This window comes from Dasypus novemcinctus, chromosome 12 (assembly GCF_030445035.2).
Source record: "Dasypus novemcinctus isolate mDasNov1 chromosome 12, mDasNov1.1.hap2, whole genome shotgun sequence".
NCBI lineage: Eukaryota > Metazoa > Chordata > Mammalia > Cingulata > Dasypodidae > Dasypus > Dasypus novemcinctus.
Genome location: NC_080684.1, coordinates 111954973 through 111973637, shown reverse-complemented (window position 1 = coordinate 111973637; position 18665 = coordinate 111954973). Strand labels below are relative to the sequence as shown.

At 43.3% G+C, this 18665-nt stretch overlaps 1 protein-coding gene across 15 annotated transcripts in view; it reads right to left on the bottom strand.

Moving 5' to 3' along the window:
- Positions 1-18665, bottom strand: part of PPP6R2 (protein phosphatase 6 regulatory subunit 2) — a 139944-nt gene that overhangs the window by 54105 nt on the left and 67174 nt on the right. For all 15 annotated transcript variants that reach the window (XR_011650343.1, XM_071219134.1, XM_071219133.1 and 12 more), the window contains one exon: positions 4514-4700. Coding sequence is in view for 13 of the 15 variants with exons in the window: in XM_071219134.1 (XP_071075235.1) it covers positions 4514-4700 (187 nt within the window). In the remaining 2 variants the exon portion in view is untranslated. The remainder of the gene's footprint in view (positions 1-4513; positions 4701-18665) is intronic.

Sequence of the window (18665 nt, the reverse complement as noted above, 5' to 3'; positions counted from 1 at the left end):
TACAGAGCAAAGGAACTTATTTTCTTCAAGGCACCATATTAGCACTTCATTGCATATCATATCCAATTACTTTTTAACTTTTATTTTATAATATTTATAGATTTACATGAAGTTGCAAAAGTAAATGTATGGAGGCCCTAGATACCCTACACCCAGTTTTCTCTAATGGTTACATTCTATATAATTTTGAAATTGGCTTTTTTATTCAGCATAATGCCTCTGCAATCCATCCAATTTGTTACATGTATAATACTTTCTTCCTTTTAGTTACTGAGTATTATACCATGGTACAGACATGCTACAGTCTATATAGTCATTTGCCTTTTGAGGGTCAATTTGGTTATTTCCAATTTTTGGCTATTGCAAATAAAGTCACAATGAACAGTCAGGTAAAAATATATATAGGGAAGCGGACTTGGCCCAATGGATAGGGCATCCGCCTAGCACATGGGAGGTCCGCGGTTCAAACCCTGGGCCTCCTTGACCCATGTGGAGCTTGCCCATGTGCAGTGCTGATGTGTGCAAGGAGTGCCGTGCCATGCAGAGGTGTCCCCCACGTAGGGGAGCCCCACGCACAGGGTATGCATCCCGTAAGGAGGCCGCCCGGCACAAAAAGAGTGCAGCCTGCCCAAGAATGGTGCCACATACACGGAGAGCTGACAAAACAAGATGACGCACCAAAAAGAAACACAGATTCCCGGTGCCACTGATAAGGATAGAAGCGTAGAAGCGGTCACAGAAGAACAAACTGCAAATGGACAGAGAGAGCAGACAACTGGGGGGGAGGGGAAGGGGAGAGAAATAAAAATAAATCTTTAAAAATATATATATATAAGTTTTATATATATATATATATATAATCAGTTGGTTTGGGGAAAGCTGCATCAAATGTAAGATATAGGTTATAGTTAGTAGTAATTTTTTTTTTTTTTTAGGTACTGGGGCCAGGATTGAGTCCAGGACCTCAGATGTGGGAAGTTAGTGCTCAACCACTGAGCCATTGGTTTCCCTGAATTGGTTTTTTGTTAGCTTGTTGCTGTTTTTTTTCTTTTTTTAGGAGGCATGAGGGATTGAATGTGGGACCTCCCGTGTAGGAAGCAGAAGTTCAACCACTTGAGCCATGTCCACTCTGCTGTTAGTTAAGGGTAGGGCCACATTAGGAACTTAAGAATAAGGGCCACATTGGGAAAATAGAAATTGCAAGTGCCTTCAGATAAAATTTTTAAAGCTTCCCACTTGATAAGAAGGGAGGAAGCAGCTGTAGAGGAACCAGCAGATAAAATGGGAACTGCCCACCCAATAAGAAGGGAGGGAGCAGCTGCAGAGGAACCGGTAGATAAGACGGGACCTTTGCACAGCACAGGAGGGGGTTTTTCCAAAGGCAGATATGCGCTTTTCAGCTAACTGCAGTGTTCCGTTTCTGTGCCTGCTGGTTTGCTCTTACCAGTAAACCCCCCTCCTAAAGGATTATATAAACACCCCTTCCCCTAGACTCGGGGCTGCTCTCTCCTATGCGCAGGTAGAGGCAGTCACCGTGGGGCTAATAAAGGCTCTCTAAGTGGCTTCAAATCCTGAGTCTGAGTGTGATCGATATCGGTAGACTACAACATTAGTAGTAATATTTTGGCATGCTCTTTCATAATTTCTAATAAATGTTTCACAACAATGCAAGGTATTGGTGGTGGGGTAATGTATGGGACCCCTGTATGATGTTACGCATATTTTTTTGTTAAGTTCAGAATTTTTACTTTATACTTATGGTTTATTCATATATGAATTCTGTACTTGAATAAAATTTTATTTTTAAATACCTTGGAAATAATAAAACTCCCTGGATTATTGTAGTAGTTTGATATTTTTTATGAATTCCAAAAATAGATATTGGATTATGTTTGTAAATTAGTCTGTTCCTCTGGGTACATTAGATTGTATTGGATTCAGAGGTTTCACTATTATTTGATTCAATTATGATTAGGGGAGGGGACTCAGAGAAAACAACAAGGCAAAGGAGTTGGTTGGAGTTTTAATGCTGGAGCCCCAGGAAGTAAATACATGTAGCAGATACATGAGGACAGACAGGAGGCTCCATTAGACACAGCAGAGGCCCTGGGAAGAGAGGTGAGGGTTAGCCTGATAGTCTACAGCTGGCCTTGTGGGTAGAGCAGAGCAGCTGAGCCTGGAGAGAGACGAGCCTTATCCCAGCCTACAGCTGATACTGGAAGAAGCTGGTACCACGGAGCCTTTAGAGGAAGAGGGAGGCTGGACCCTTCAGACGTCAGCAGCCATCTTGCTCCACACGTGGCAACAGACTTTGGTGAGGGAAGTAATTTACACTTTATGGCCTTGTGAATGTAAGCTTCTACCCCAAATAAATAACCTTTATAAACGCCAAAAGATTTCTGATACTTTGCATCAGCACCCCTTTGGCTGACTGATACAATTATGGATACAAAACTCTGGTTAGTGATACAATGAAACACTATATCTGCTAAAAAGAACAAGACAGATCTCTAAGATCTTTTCCTCGGTGAAAAAAGCAATTTAACAGTATTAAAATATGATACTACTATGTAAAAATAAATAAGAATTTTAAGTTGGTGAAGCTACTGGAAAAACTTAATAGGAACATGCATACTAAATAATCAATAGTGACCATCTCTAATAAATACTATATTTCTGCCTTGTTTGAATTTCACATAAACGTGTTACACATTTGTCAATAGTGGAAATACTTTTTAAGAGTGCAGTTTACACTATTTTAAATGCACTAAGCACTAGGCAGAGGAAGGAGACAGAAATTATTACATATGGCAGTAAAATTATTAAGAAAACATCTGAAAGTGGTAGAGATGTATGATTAAGCTCCAGTAAATTACAAGACACATGCATCCAGTCACTGGGCTGTCAGGGTCAGGCAGGAAAGGCCTTTACAATTTCTAGAACACCAGGACCGCTCTTGTACCTCAGTACCACTGTTACATTTTCACCACAACTCACACTACCCTACAGTGACAACTACCACCAGACCACTAGTTACCCCAGCACCACTGGCCTACTACCCAACAGCTACAACAACATTGTAACCCCAGTACCACCTACTACCCTACAGCTCCGACAACCACCAGGATCACTGTTACCCCAGCACCACTTTCCGGTACCACCTATTACCCTACAGCTATGACAACCACCAGGATCACTGTTACCCTAGTACCACTGTTCCTGCTACTCTACAGTTACGACTGCCACCAGACCATGTTGCCCCAGCACCACTGTTCCTGCTAGTACGACTAGTACTCATGTTTCCCTACAGCTAAAGACCACTGCCACCTACCACCCCTGCTACTATTTTTCATTTATACCCTGCCTGGATCAAAATAAGATTTGAGGGGAGTGGACGCGGCTCCAGCGATTACACGCCTGCTTCCCACATGGAAGGTCCTAGGTTCAGTCCCCAGTGCTCCTAAGAATAAAAGCAAAGTAAACAAATGAAACAACCAACCCTGGCGCGCCAGTGTGGCTCAGCGGTTGAGCGCCAGCTTCCCACATATGAGGCCCCGGGTTTAATCCCCAGCCCCAGAACCCAAAAAAAAAAAAAAGATTCGAGGTGAGAGTCCTCTAAGGTCCCTTGCAAATCAAAGATTTAAGGTTCTATGAAAGATAAAAGTCAAAAAAACATTTACAATATGCCAAGTGAAATTCTTTTAAGTGGAGCAATGATGTGCCCCAAGGATTGCACCTTCTCATATCTCCAGAAACTATAAAATATTGGCTTGTTCTCTGACTGAATACTGATGATATCAAACAATTATTGTTAATAAATGTGTCATGTGGTAATGTAATTCTAGTCATATTTAAAAGGAAAAAGTCCTTTTAGTTTAGAGATATGTACTGAAATATATACAAAAGAAATGTGATGGCATCTGGAATTTGTTTCAAAATAATCCAATGGTTATGTTGGGAAAGGTAAAAGATGAAAAAGACTGGCCAAAAGTGATGGACTGCTGAGGCTGGGTAACAGTACACAATACTTTTGACCTTGTTATATTAATACATAGGTCTGGAGGTTTTTTAAACACATATCAGGTTAAGTGTTAAGACAGGAACACATAAGTATTACAGAGGGACAACGCTGTAACTGATTAAAACCAATTCACTCTTTACTTTTGCTACAAGTCGTCGCTCACACGCTGGAGCCATGGACACCCTGGGCACCTGTCACCCAGCCCTAGGTCCCGCGGCAGTGAAGGCTTGGGCTGCCAGCCTGCCGCCCTCGCTGCGCAGCACCTCCATGCGCAGCACCTGGGGGATGGCAGGAAACACTGCTTGTTCCAGAGCTGGCAGAAGCATCCCATGGGAAGCTCTTTCCCAACAGACCACACTGCTCCCTGGGTGTCCCCACCACAGTGAACATGCTGCACGCCAGCCTGATGGTACCACACGGAGACGCTCACGGCAGGACGTGCCGTGCTGACAGTGCCTGCCTGCCACAGACACGCAGGCTGAGCCACTTTACCTGCTCGGTTTTCCTTGCAATGAGGTTGCCGATGGTCTTGCTGATAAAGCTGGCGAGCAGAGGATTGAGAGGAGGCTCATGGTTCAAGAAGTCATAGAGAAGGTTCAGCAAAGTTTCGTCCCCTCCTAATTTATCGTTGATCTGAGGCACATCAGAAGTCAGAAGTTCACAGGCAGTGTTTGGATATCTAAAAGGGCATAATCCAAGCAACCAAAGGTGAAATTAGACTTCTGCAACTCTTAGGAAGCTGCCTAAAAAATTTGCTTCTTAGGAATGCCTGTTATTAAACAAAACACTTAGCAGACCTTGGAAGAACAAAGATGTGACTATTCTGTGACTAACTAGTATTTTTGACTACTAGGAGCTCAAATTTTTAACATCCCTTTGTGTGGCTCCTCATACCCTACACTCTGATTTCACCCATATTCTGACTCTTTTCTTCTGGCTTCTTCTTCTAGACCATGGCTCTGGGTACTCAATGGCCAAGGCCCTCCCCCAATGCCTAACACACTCTCCAAGAGGCTGAGTTCATGATCACGTTCACCACCTTTTCTCTGCAGGAAGCTTGCCCCTTTCCTCTCCTTTCTATGCCTTTCTTATCCCTTCACATAAACAAACAATGACAGATCTGACTTGTCCCTAGACTAGACAAATGCCACATCAACTGTTTATAAGGCAGTATCAGTTGTGAGGTGTAATGCAAGTAATTTATTCATTGGATACCAATATCTGTGAATGACATACTATTGATAAAAAATGACAGATACGAAGTAGCTCTCGCGCATTACATGGCATCACCATGACTGCATGACAGTGTGCCCAGCTTTCCTTTGGGGCAGACGCAGCGGGGGTCACTGCTGTCACTTCTGGAGGGCACCCATAACCAACAACTCCCTGCATCCAGGACAAAGTACCCAGAAAACCAATGTCTGTGGCAATGCATGGGCTCGCCTCGCCCACCTGAGCATGACAGTGAGAGTGCCTGGGGTCAGGACAGTTCATTCATGGGGAGGGCAGCTGGGACAGGACACAGCAGTGGCTAGGACAGCCGCACACACCTGCCCATACCGTTCAAGCTGTGCATGCTTGGGCAAGTTGATCAGCCTCTCTGTGTCTGGTTTTCTCAAGGCTTTTGTGAGGATGACATGGACTGATGTGACGCGGAGCATGTGCTCAGTCAGTGCTGCTAGGAGCGCCCTTCTCTTGGGAGCTGGCAAGTGCTAGAGCTGGGCAGGGAGGAGGCACCCCACACAGGCTCCAGCAAAGGCAGTCACTCTGGGGAGAAGAGGCCTGGGCCCGAGAGGCTCTAGAGGACATGGGCGGGTGGAGCGTGGCAGCGCGTCAGCGTGTGTGGAAGACACGGCGGGGGGAGGGTGCCACTCATCAGCACGCAGAAGAGAGCACGTTTTGAGCCCAGAGGAAGTGCCGCGTGGGGCGTTGGAGGGGCAAGCAGGTTCAGAAGGGGTGGCGCAGGAAGTTCAGTCAGCAGCCTGCCGCCAGGACTGTGGCCTGGTGGGGGTCCCACATGGAGATAAGGCCAGCGCTGGCGGGAAACACCGAATGGGTGTGCCGGTCACCAGAGGCTGGGCCAGGACACCCAGCAAGGCCGAGGGCCCAGATCGGAGGCCGGCCCTCGCCTGCACCGACCAGCTGCTCGGCCTAAAACAGGGCGGCCCAGCGCCCACTGCCATGGGGCTGCAGGATGCGAGGAGGGGCCTCACAGCATGTGCCCAGCTCAGTGACTGTGCTGCGGCTGCCAGCAGAGGGGCACCTGGGCAGGAGGACGGACAGAGCCCACCGAGGCCAGGGAAGGGGGGTGGTCAGTCACACTCAAGGCCACGGCAAGTCCACGAGGCCCACAGACACAAACGTGTCTGCTCACTTCTACAGCAACAAGAAACAATTCACCCGGAAAATGGGGGCAGAGCCAAGCCAGGGCTGAGGACGGGAAGAAGAGCTTTCACGAGAACAGGATGACCATAACTTGTCCGCATGCAGCAGACACACATGAGAAAACAGAACCTGATCCTCCACGGCCATAGCAGGGTAGAGCAATTAACATCATTTTCCTTTTTCTTCACCAGTATTTTTAAATCATTCTTCAAAGCATATACAGTGCTTTAGTAATTTTTTAAATTTATACAAGGAACAGGACTTCCAGTTAAATATGGATGATCAAACACACAGACTTGCCAACACTCCCTCTCAAAATCCTACTAAAATAATTAGTAAAAAATGAAAAAGGCAAGAATCAAGAAAACAGAAGTACAATATACAGGACAGGCCTGGGAGGTTGAAAGTAGCTGACTGAGTACTGATACAAGGCCCCAGAGAGAGCTGAGCCCCATATGCAGCAGCCTGGCAGCACGGCAGCCTGGTGGCGTGGTGGCCTGGTGGCCTGGTGTTGTTGTGGCCTGGCGGCATGGTGGCCTGGAGATGTCATGGCCTAGCAGCATGGCAGCCTGGCAGCGTGGTAGCCTAATGACCTGGAGATGTGGCGGCCTGGCGGCCTGGAGATGTGGTGGCATGGTGGCATGGAGGTGTGATGGCCTGGAGATGTGGCGGCCTGGCGGCATGGTGACCTGGCAGTCTGGAGATGTGGTGGCCTGGCGGCCTGACGGCATGGCAGTGTGATGGCCTGGAGATGTGGTGGCATGGCGGTGTTGCAGCCTGGAGATGTGGTGGCCTGACAGCGTGGTGGCCTGGCGACCTGGAGATGTGGTGGCATGGTGGTATGGCGGCCTAGTGGCCTGGTGTTGTTGTGGCCTGGCGGCATGGTGGCCTGGAGATGTCGTGGCCTAGCAGCATGGCGGCCTGGCGGCGTGGTGGCCTGGAGATGAGGTGGCTTGGCAGCGTGGAGGCCTGGCGACCTGGAGATGTGGTGGCATGGTGGCATGGCGACCTGGTGGCCTGGAGATGTCGTGGCCTGGCAGCATGGCAGCCTGGAGGCGTGGTGGCCTAGTGGCCTGGAGATGTGGCAGCCTGGCAGCATGGTGACCTGGCAGTCTGGAGATGTGGTGGCATGGTGGTATGGCGGCTTGGTGGCCTGGTGTTGTGGCATGGCAGCATGGTGGCCTGGCGGCATGGTGGCCTGGTGGTCTGGAGATGTGGTGGCCTGGTAGTCTGGAGATGTGGCGGCCTGGTGGCCTGGCGGCGTGGTGGCCTGGTGGTGTGACAGCAGTACCAACTAGAGATAAGAGGACTCGACATAGCACCTCCGGTGAGATGGCAGGTTCTGGAGGGCAGATGGAGGCCTCCAGCCCTCCCTGGCTGCCATTCCTTGGGAAAGAGGAGGCTGCTTCACCAGAAAACCTGGACCAAGGGGGTCCTGACTCGGGGAGCAAGACATAGTGGGGGGCTTAGTAAGCATACAGAGGGGTGCACCCTGGCCCCTCCTCCAACTCACCCCAACTGTGCTGATGGGTCTGCATCCCACAGGGACGAGGCAAAGGACAGGAAGGCCAAACGGCCACCAAGTCAACCCGGACTGAGGTTCCTGACTTCACGGCCCCATTAAGATACCAAAACTGGGTGGGTTTTCAGAGCCTTACTTTTGAAGGGAACACAATGACCAAACAAACAACAAACAGAAAAAGAGGAACTCAGGGGAAAGAGAGAGAACGCAGAGAAGAGAACTTAAAAGGAAAACCTAAAGTTAATATTTTCAGAGATATTATGATATACTAAGATGGTACATTTATAACAGAACGAGAAACTATTACAAAACTTTGAGAGTAAGAGCTATTAAAATTTTTAAAATATGACAGTACAATTCTTAAAAATCTAGATGCAAGAAAAAGTACCTAGGTCCAGCAGGTTTCACTGCTGGATTCTACATACATATAAAGATGAGTTAACACCAATTCTTCTGAAACCATTAGAAGGTGAAGAGGAGGAAATACTTCCTTACTCTTTTATAATATAATGCCAACATTACCCTGATACCAAAACCAGTCAAAGACACTGCCAAAAAAGAAAACTGCAGACCAATATCTCTTAAGAATAGAGCAGCGGTAAGTGGACTTGGCCCAGGGTGGTTAGGTCATCCGTCTACCACATGGGAGGTCTGTGGTTCAAACCCCGGGCCTCCTTGACCCATGTGGAGCTGGCCCATGAGCAGTGCTGATGCGCGCAAAGAGTGCCCTGCCACGCAGGAGTGTCCCCTGCATAGGAGAGCCCCACGCACAAGGAGTGCGCCCCATAAGGAGAGCCACCCAGCGCGAAAGAAAGTGCAGCCTGCCCAGGAATGGCGCTGCCCACACAGAGAGCTGACACAAGATGATGCAACAAAAAGAAACACAGATTCCCGTGCTGCTGACAACAGAAGTGGACAAAGAAGAACACGCAGCAAATAGACACAGAGAACAAACAACTGGGGCAGGGGGAGGGGAGAGAAATAAATAAATAAATCTTAAAAAAAAAAAAAGAATAGAGCAGCAAAAATCCTCAAAAAAAATTCTAGAAAACAAAATTCAGCATGACATTACAAGGAATATACATGATCACCAAGTGGGATTTATCCCAGGAATGCAAGGGTGGTTCAACATAAGAAAATCAATCAATGTAATAAACCATATTGACAGAATGAAGGGGAATCTCCACCAACACAGAAAAGGCCTTTGAAAAAATCCAGCATCCTTTCATGATAAAAACACTCTACACTGGGAAAAGGGAGGAACTTCTCCACACAGTAAGGGGCACATGTGAAAAGCCCACAGCTAACATCTACTCAACAGTGAAAGACTGAACACTTTTCCCAAAGATCAGGAACAAGACAGGGGATGCCTGCTTTCACCAATGCTATTCAACATTGTACTAGAGTTCTAGCCAGAGCAATTAGGCAAGAAAAAAAAAGGGGGAGGGTGTGGTTCAGTGGTTGAGCACCTGCTTCTCATGTGTGAGGTCCTGGGTTCAATCCCTGGTACCTCCTAGGGAAAAAAAAAGAAGAAGTAAAATTATCTTTAATTGCAGATGGCATGGCATGATCAAAAATGTAGAAAACCCTAGAGAATCCACCAAAAAACTACCAAAACTAATAAATGAATTCAGCAAAATTGCAGGATACAAAATTGACACATAAAACAAGTTGCATTTCTATACACTAGCAATGAGCAATTGAAAAAGCAATTTCATTTACAATAACATCAAAAAGAATAAAATACTACAAATAAGTTTAACCAAGACCTGTACCCCGAAAATTACAAAGCATTGCTGAAATTAATGACCTAAATAAATGGAAAGACATCCATGTTTACGGACTTACTATGTTAAGATGACAATACCCCCAAAGTGATCTACAGATGCAATGCAATCCCTATCAAAATGCCATTGGGAGAAAACGTGTGGTGGAAGATGGTGGAGAAGGGAGCTCCAGGACTCAGTCCTCCACCAGAACAACTACTAAACAGGCAGAAACAATCTGAAACAACTATTTTGAAACTCCAGAAAAACACTGTACCGTATCCAGGAAAGAACAGTAAATAGCTCTCTCCATTGGCATTCTCGGCACACAGTCCCTACTCTCATGGCAGCCACTGAGGGTCCAGCTCCTGGCTAGATAGAGTGTGCAACAAAAGGTAAAATGTAGAGTGTGCAACAAAACAGCACAAGACAACAAAACAGGAAATGATGGCCCATCCAAAGGAAGATAAAAATCCAGAAAACACCAAAGAAGAAAAGAATGTGGGCATTCCAAATAAAGCCTTAAAAAGTTATCTTAAAATTACTCAAAGAGATGAGATAAAGGAAAATACAGAGAAATAACTATAGGATATGAGGAAAATAATGAATGAGCAATATGAGAATCTCAGTAGAGATAGAAATTATTTTAAAAAGCAACCAAACATGTGGAGAAAGTGGCCATGGTCACTGCTGGGGGTAGGGAATGGGAGGAAGAGATGAGATGTGGGGGCATTTTCGGGACTTGGAGTTGTCCTGGGTGGTGCAGCAAGGACAGTTACTGGACATTGTATGTCCTCCCATGGCCCACTGGGTGGAATGTGGGAGAGCATGGGCTATGGTGTGGACCATTGACCATGAAGTGCAGCGGTGCTCAGAGATGTATTCACCAAATGCAATGAATGTCTCATGATGATGGAGGAGATTGTTGTTATGGGGGGAGGAGTGGGGAGAGGCGGGTGGGGGGTATATGGGCACCTAATATTTTTTAAATGTAATATTAAAAAAATAAATAAAGACAAAAAAAAAAAAAAAGCAACCAAACAGAACTACTGGAGTTGAAGACCATAATAAATGAAATGAAAAATCACCAGGAGGGTTTCAAGGGCAGACTGGAAACGGCAGAAGAAAGAATCACTGAACTCAAAAACAAGACACTTGAAATGAGTAAGGCTGAGAAGCAGAAAGCAAAATATATATAAAATATATATAAAAAGCAAAAATAGCCTAAGACAGCTCTGGAACACCATCAAGCGTACCAATGTACACATTATGGGACTTCCAAAAAGAGAAGAAAGAGAGAAAAGGGCAGAAGGAATATTCAAAGAAATAATGAGAGAGAGCTTTACAAACTTAGCAAAAGACAAGAATAAGTATATCCCCAAAAGTCCAAAAAATATCAGATAAACATAAAGAAAAATACACCTCATCATATACTGATCACACTCTTAAATGCAAAGGACAAGGAGAGAGTTCTAAGAGCTTCAAGACAGAAGCAATATGATATGCACAAGGGAGTCCCAATTAGATTGAGTGCTGATTTCTCATCAGAAACCATGGAGGCAAGAAGGATAAATACCAGAGATAAGAAGAGGTTTCTGAAAGCAGCAAGAGAAAAGCAATGCGTCACCTACAAGGGAATCTCAGTAAGACTGCATGCTGACTTCTCATCAGAAACTATGGAGGTGAGAAGAAAGTGATATGATGCATTAAAGGTACTGAGAGAGAAAAAACTGCCAGTGATGAATTCTTTAACCAGTAAAACTGAGGGTAAACTTAAAGTCCTCATAGACAAAACTGAAAGGGTATACTACCAAAAGATTGGATTTACTAAAGGGAGTGCTTCAGCATGAAAGGAAAAGACAAGAGTGACAGACTTGGAGAAGAGTATAGAAATAAAAGATTATTAGTAAGGGTAACTTAAATGGTTAAAAGACAGACAACAGCATAAAGGAAAGTCAAAGGATAAAATGCACGAAATAAGTACTGCCTTTACAGTAATAACAGAGTATGTTAATGGATTAAATTTCCCAAACAAAAGACAAAGACTGAGAGAATGGATTAAAAAATATGTATAAGCCATCTGTATGTTATCTACAAGAGACTCACCTCAGATATAAGGACACAACCAGGTTGAAAGTGAAAGGTTGGAAAAAAGATATCCACACAAATATTTTTAAAAAAGAGCTATAGGGGAGTGGATATGGCTCAAGCAATTGGGTGCCCACCTTCCACATGGGAGATTGTAGGTTCAGGTACCAGTGCCTCCTAAAGAAGAGGAAGTGACACAACAAGCTGATGCAATGAGTTGACACAACCAGCAGGAACTGGATGTGACTCAAGTGGATGGGCAACCATCTCCCACATGGGAGGTCCCAGGTTTGGTTCCCAGTGCCTCCTAAAGAAGATGAGCAGACACAATGAGCAGAGATAATAAGCAGACACAGCGAGCAGACAATGAGCTGACAGACAAGGGAGCCATCTTGGGGAGGGGGATTTTTAAAAAAAGAGCTAGAGTAGTGATAATTATATTGGACAAAATAGATTTTAAATGCAAAACGGTTATAAGAAATGAAGAAGGTTCATTATAGAGTAATAAAAGGGACAATTCCAAGAAGAAATAACTGTAATAAATATTTATTTACCTACCCTGGGTGCTCCGAGACACATGAGGCACATACTGGCAAAACTGAAGGGAGAAATAGATGTCTCTACAATAATAGTTGGAGAGTTCAATATACCACCCTCAGCACTGGAGAGAACATCTGGATAGAAGGTAAAGAAGGAAATAGAGAGCTTGAATAATATGATAAATGAACTAGACCTAACAGACATTTACAAAGCCTTATACCCCAAAACAGCAGGATATGCATTCTTCTCAAGTGCTCATGGATACTTCTCTAGGATGGACCATATATTGGGTCAAAATACAGGTTTCAAATTTACAAAGACTGAAATTATAAAAAGCACTTTCTCTGATCATAAAGGAATGAAGCTGGAAATCAATACCAGACAGAAAAAGGGAAAATTCACAAATATATGTACATTAAACACTACACTCTTAACTAACCAGCAGATCAAAAGAGAAATTGCAAGAGAATTCAGTAAATATCTTGAAATAAATGAAAATCAGAACCAAGATATAAAATCTATATTCAGCAAAGGCAGTGCTGAGAGGGAAATTTATAGCCCTCAATGTGTACCAAAAAAAGAGAAGAGCGAGCTAAAATTGAAGACCCTAAGTGCACATCTGTAGGAACTAGAAAAAGAACAGCAAAGTAATCCCCAAACCAAGCTGCAGGAAAGAAATAATAAAGATCAGAGCAGAAATAAATGAAATTGAGAACAAAAAATAAGAGGAAAGTGGATGTGACTCAAGAGATTGGGCTTCCACCTACCACATGAGAGGTCCCTAGAGAAGGCGAGCTGCTGCGGCGGGCAGGTGTGGCGACCTGATGCAACAAGATGACACAATAAAAGAGACACAAAGAGGAAAGACAATGAAAAATAAAACAAGCAGGGAGCTGAGGTGGCTCAGGTGATTGAGCACCTCTCTTCTACATGGGAGGTTCAGGGTTCAGTTCCTGGTGCCTCTTAAAGAGAAGATGAGCAGACAAAGCACACAGCAAATGGCCACAGAGAGCAGGGAGCAACAACAAACAATGGGGGGGGGTAGATGAATAAAGTCGTTAAAAAATAATAGTAATAATAAAGAAAATCAACAAATACAAAAGTTGGTTCTTTAAAGAAGATCAACAAATCTGACAAACCCTTAGCTAGACTGACAAAAAAGAGAGAAGATGCAAATAAATAAAATCAGAAATAAGGGGGGGGGGCATTACCACCAATCCTATAGAAACAAGTAAAATCATACGAGGATACTAGGAACTATGTACCAACAAACTAGAAAACATCGACCAAATGGATAAATTCCTAGAAACACATGAACCCCATATACTGACTCTAGAAGAAATAGATCTCAATAAACCAAATACAAGTAAAGAGATTGAAATAGTTACAAAAAACCTACCAAAGATGAAAGCCTGATCATATGGCTTTACAGGTGACCTCTACCAATCATTCAAAGATGATCTAATACCAATCTGGCTCAAGCTCTAGCAAAAAACTGAACAGGAAGGGACACTACCAAATTCATTTTATGAAGCCAACATCACCCTAATATCTATCACCAAAATACCAAGTATTTTCAGATAAAGATACTTCAAAAAAAGAAAATTACAGACCAATTTCTTAATGAATATAGATGCAAAAATCCTCAACAAAATAAATTGCAACAGCAGATTAAAAGAATTATACACCACAATCAAGTAGTTTTTATCTCAAGGATGCAAGGGTGGTTTTCAACACAAGAAAATCCTACACGTAATAAACCACATTAATAGATTGAAGAAGGAAAACTCACATGATCCTCTCTAATGCAGAAAAGGCATTTGACAAAATACAGCTTCTTTTCTTGATAAAATACTCCAAAAGTTAGGAATAGAAGAAAGCTTTCTCAACACAGTAGAGTACATATATGATAAACTCACAGTTAGCATTGTACCCAACCTTAAGACTGAAAGCTTTACCACTAAGATTAGGAACAAGGTAAGGGCGTCCACTGTCTCCACTGTTATTCAATATTGTGCTAGTAATTCTAGCTAGAGCAACTAGCCAAGAAAAAGGAAAAAAGGGTACCCAATTAGAAAAGGATGAATGAAAACATTCTCCATTCTCTGATGATATGATCCTATAGCTAGAAAACCCCAAAAAAATCTACAAGAAAGTTACTAGAACTAATAGACAAGTTCAGCAAAGTAGGAGGATACAAAATTAACATCCAAAAATCAGTAGCATTTCTATACAGTACTGATGAGCAACCTGTGAAGTACATTAGGAAAAAAAACCTCCATTTATAATAATGATTAAAAGAATCAAATATTTAGGAATAAACTCAACCAAGGACATAAAGGACCTATATTCAAAAAGCTACAAAACATTGCTAAAGGAAATGAAAGAAAACTTAAATAAATGGAATGACATTCTAAGTTCATGGGCTGGAAGACTAAATATCGTTAAGATGTTAATTGTATCCAAACTGATTTACAAATTCAACACAATCCCAATATAAATCCCAAAAGCCTTTTTTGCAGACATGGAAAAGCCAATTATCAACTTTATTTGGAAGGGTAAGGGGCCCTGAATAGCCAAAAAAATATCTTTAAAAAGAAGAATGAAGTTGATGACTCTCACTTTTCTGACTTTAAAGCTTATTACTTAGCTGTAGTGGTAAAAACAGTACAGTAATGGCATAAAGGCAGACATATTGACCAATGGAACTGAATCGATAACTCGGAAATAGACCCTCACATCTACATTCAAGTGACTTTTGACAAGGCTGTCAAGTCCACCCAGCTGGACCAGAACAGTCTGTTCAATAAAAGATGCTGGGAGAACTGGATATCCATATCAAAAGAAACAAAGAGGATCCCTATATCATACTTTATATAAAAAGTAACTCAAAATGGATCAAGGACCTAAATATAAAAGCTACAACCATAAAGCTCCTAGAAGAAAATGCAGGAAAACATCTTCAAGATCTTGTGGTAGGCAGTAGTTTCTCCAATCTTATACCCAAAGCACAAGCAAAGAAAGAAAGAAAAAAACTGGTAAATGGGGACCTCCTCAAAATTAAACACTTTTGTTTTTCAAAAAACTTTGTCAAGTAAGTAAAATGGCAGCCTACTCGATGGGAGAAAATATTTAGAAACCACATATCCAATAAGGGTGTGATATCCCTGTCATATAAGGAGATTATACAACTCAACAATAACAAGACAAGCAACCCAATTAAAAAATGGGCAGAAGACTTGAATTGATATTTTTCCAAAGAGGAAATATGAATGGCCAAAAAGCACACGAGAAATGTTCAACATCTCTAGTCATTAAGGACATGCAGATCAAAACCACAATATACTATTTCATACTTTATAGAATGGCCATTACTCAAACAACAAACAAACCAGAAAACTACAAGTGCTGGAGAGGATGTGGAGAAATAGGAATACTTCTTCACTTTTGGTGGGAATGTAGAATGGAGCAGCCTCTGTGGAAGACAGTTTGGCATTATTTTAAGAAGCTGAATATAGAACTGCCATATGAGCCAGGAATCCCATTACTAGGGATATATTAAGAACTGAAAAAAAGACACAACATTTGCACACATTTGTTCATAGCAGCATTATTCACAACTGCTAAAATATGGAACCAGCCCAAGTGTCCATCAAAACCAAAGAAAGGATAGACAAATAGTCTATCATACAATGCAATACTATTCAGATGTAAGAAAAAATGAAATTGGGATGCTTGTGACAACACGGATGAACCTTGAGGATATTACGTTGAGTGAAATAAGACAGACACAAAAGGACAAATATTGTATGGTCTCTATGGTAAAGTCATAGAGGTAAACTCTATAGAGTGACGGGAAGTGGACTTGGCCCAGTGGATAGGGAGTCTGCCTACCACATGGGAGGTCCGCGGTTCAAACCCTGGGTCTCCTTGACCCGTGTGGAGCTGGCCCATGAGCAGTGCTGATGCGCACAAGGAGTGCGCCCCATAAGGAGAGCCGCCCAGCACGAAAGAAAGTGCAGCCTGCCTAAGAATGACACTGCCCACATGGAGAGATGACACAACAAGATGACGCAACAAAAAGAAACACAGCCCTTTAACAGCTGGCGGCGGTTGGGAGCACGCCCCACGGACCTGCTGCATGCTTCCGCGGCACCCCTGTGACCCCGCGGGCAGGAGGGGGGCTGCGGGGAGCGCTCGCCCACCCTTGGGACCCCCGTGTCCCGCCCACGCAGCGGAGGCACTGGGAATCATACTGGGACCTTCCATGTGGAGAGCAGGCATTCAAACATTTAAGCCACATCTGCTCTCATTCCCTATATTTTTGATGTGCCATTTCTGTAACCTAAAGCTTCTTTGAAGATAAAGTGAAAAAAAATAAGACATTGGGGGAAGATACAGATGAAAATGGTTTCTTCAAAGTGAAGACTTTGATTGGAAAAGAGTGGAATTCAGAGAATTGGGATGGAGACATATGGAATGATGATATTGATGAAGACATTGAAACCCTGAATTCTGCTGAGACTTGACCACATAAGCCTGCCATGGCCTGCCCTATCCAGATCATACCTTGCCAACCTTGTATCATCCAACCTCCAGCCTGCTCCAGGGACTCTGAAACAACTTCCAGCCCTGAGGTGGGGACCAGCCAAACTGAAGCCTGCCCTGCCCAGCCTCCAGCCTGCCCCAAGGAGTCTGGACCTCCTCCCAGCCCTGAGGTATGTACCAGCCAAACTCCAGCATGCACTGCCTAGCCTCCAGTCTGCCCTGAGGAAACTACCTTCCAACCCCTGCCTAAAGAGATTAATTCCTTCTCACCAGAAGAAAATGCAAGAGAATGCCCTGAGGTGTCCTTGTTTCCAGCTTCTTGCTTCTCTCTATCTGAATTTCATTCTCTTCTCACTCCAGTAAGAGGATTAGCACCCACCCTGGGTGAGGTGCTTTAAAAGGTGGTTACGTGTGGAGCTGGCCCATGTGCAGCACTGATGCGCGCAAGGAGTGCACCCTGTAAGGAGAGCCGCCCAGCACAAAAGAAAGTGCAGCCTGCCCAGGAATAGTGCCGCACACATGGAGAGCTGACACGGCAAGATGATGCAACAAAAAGAAACACAGATTCCTGTGACGCTGACAACAACAGAAGTGGACAAAGAAGACGCAGCAAATAGACAGAGAAAATAGACAACTGGCGCAGAGGGGGGCGGGAAGGGGAGAGAAATAAATAAATAAATAAACCTTAAAAAAAAAAAGTGGTTAAAAATTAAAAACAAGAATTCCTAAAAAAAAAGAAAGAAAGAAACACAGATTCCTGTGCTGCTGACAACAACAAAAGCGGATGAAGAAGACACAGCAAATAGACATAGAGAACCGACAACCAGGGCAGGGGTGGGGGTAGGGGTGGGGGGGAGGAGAGAGAAATAAATAAAATAAATCTTAAAAAAAAAACTCTATAGACTGTAGGTTCTAGATGATAGAACATGGGGTGAGAATGGGAGCTGATACTTAAGGTATGTAGAATTTTTAGTAAGATTTAGTGTAAAAGTGTGGAAATGAATAGAGTTGATGGTAACACATTATAGTGAGAATAACCAACACAGGTGATTCATAAATGCTATTGTGCCTGCAGGGGGTAGTCTGTGGACATAAATGTCAATTGAAAGAAAGCTAGAAAATAATCCAGGGAATGTATAACAGTGATTTCAGTGGTGGATGAAGGTTTTGGTTAACAGTATAAATACAAGAATGTTCTTTTACAAAGTGTTAAGGCTATGGTGATACACTGGAAATTACAACTAATTTAACTTATAGATGACAGTTAACAGTAATATTGTACTATTTTTGCAGCAGTGGCAAAAAAATATATATCAATTCTAAGAAACAACTATAGGGACATGTAAGGGGGTATGGGATTTTTTCCTGTTGGAGTAATGAAAATGTTCTAAAATTGACAGGTGATGATAGCACAACTTTGTGATGAAAATGAGCCCCACTGAGTGTACACTTTGAATGGACTATACAAAGCATGGAACTATGTAACACAGGGAATTCAGTGGTGGAAGATGGACTGTGGTTAACAGAACAAATATGAGAACATTCCTTCATGAACTATAACCAATGTATAATACTAATATGGTGTTAATAATCAGGTGGGTTGAGGGAAAAATACACGAAATGTAAGATATGGGCTATAGATAGTAGTAATATGTTGAGGATGCTCTTTCACAGTTTGTAACAAAGGTTTCACAACAATGCAAGGTGTTGATGGTGGGTGATGTATGGGAATTATGCATATTATACATAATTGTTTTGTAAGCTCACAACTCTCTAATAAAAAAGTATATGTATT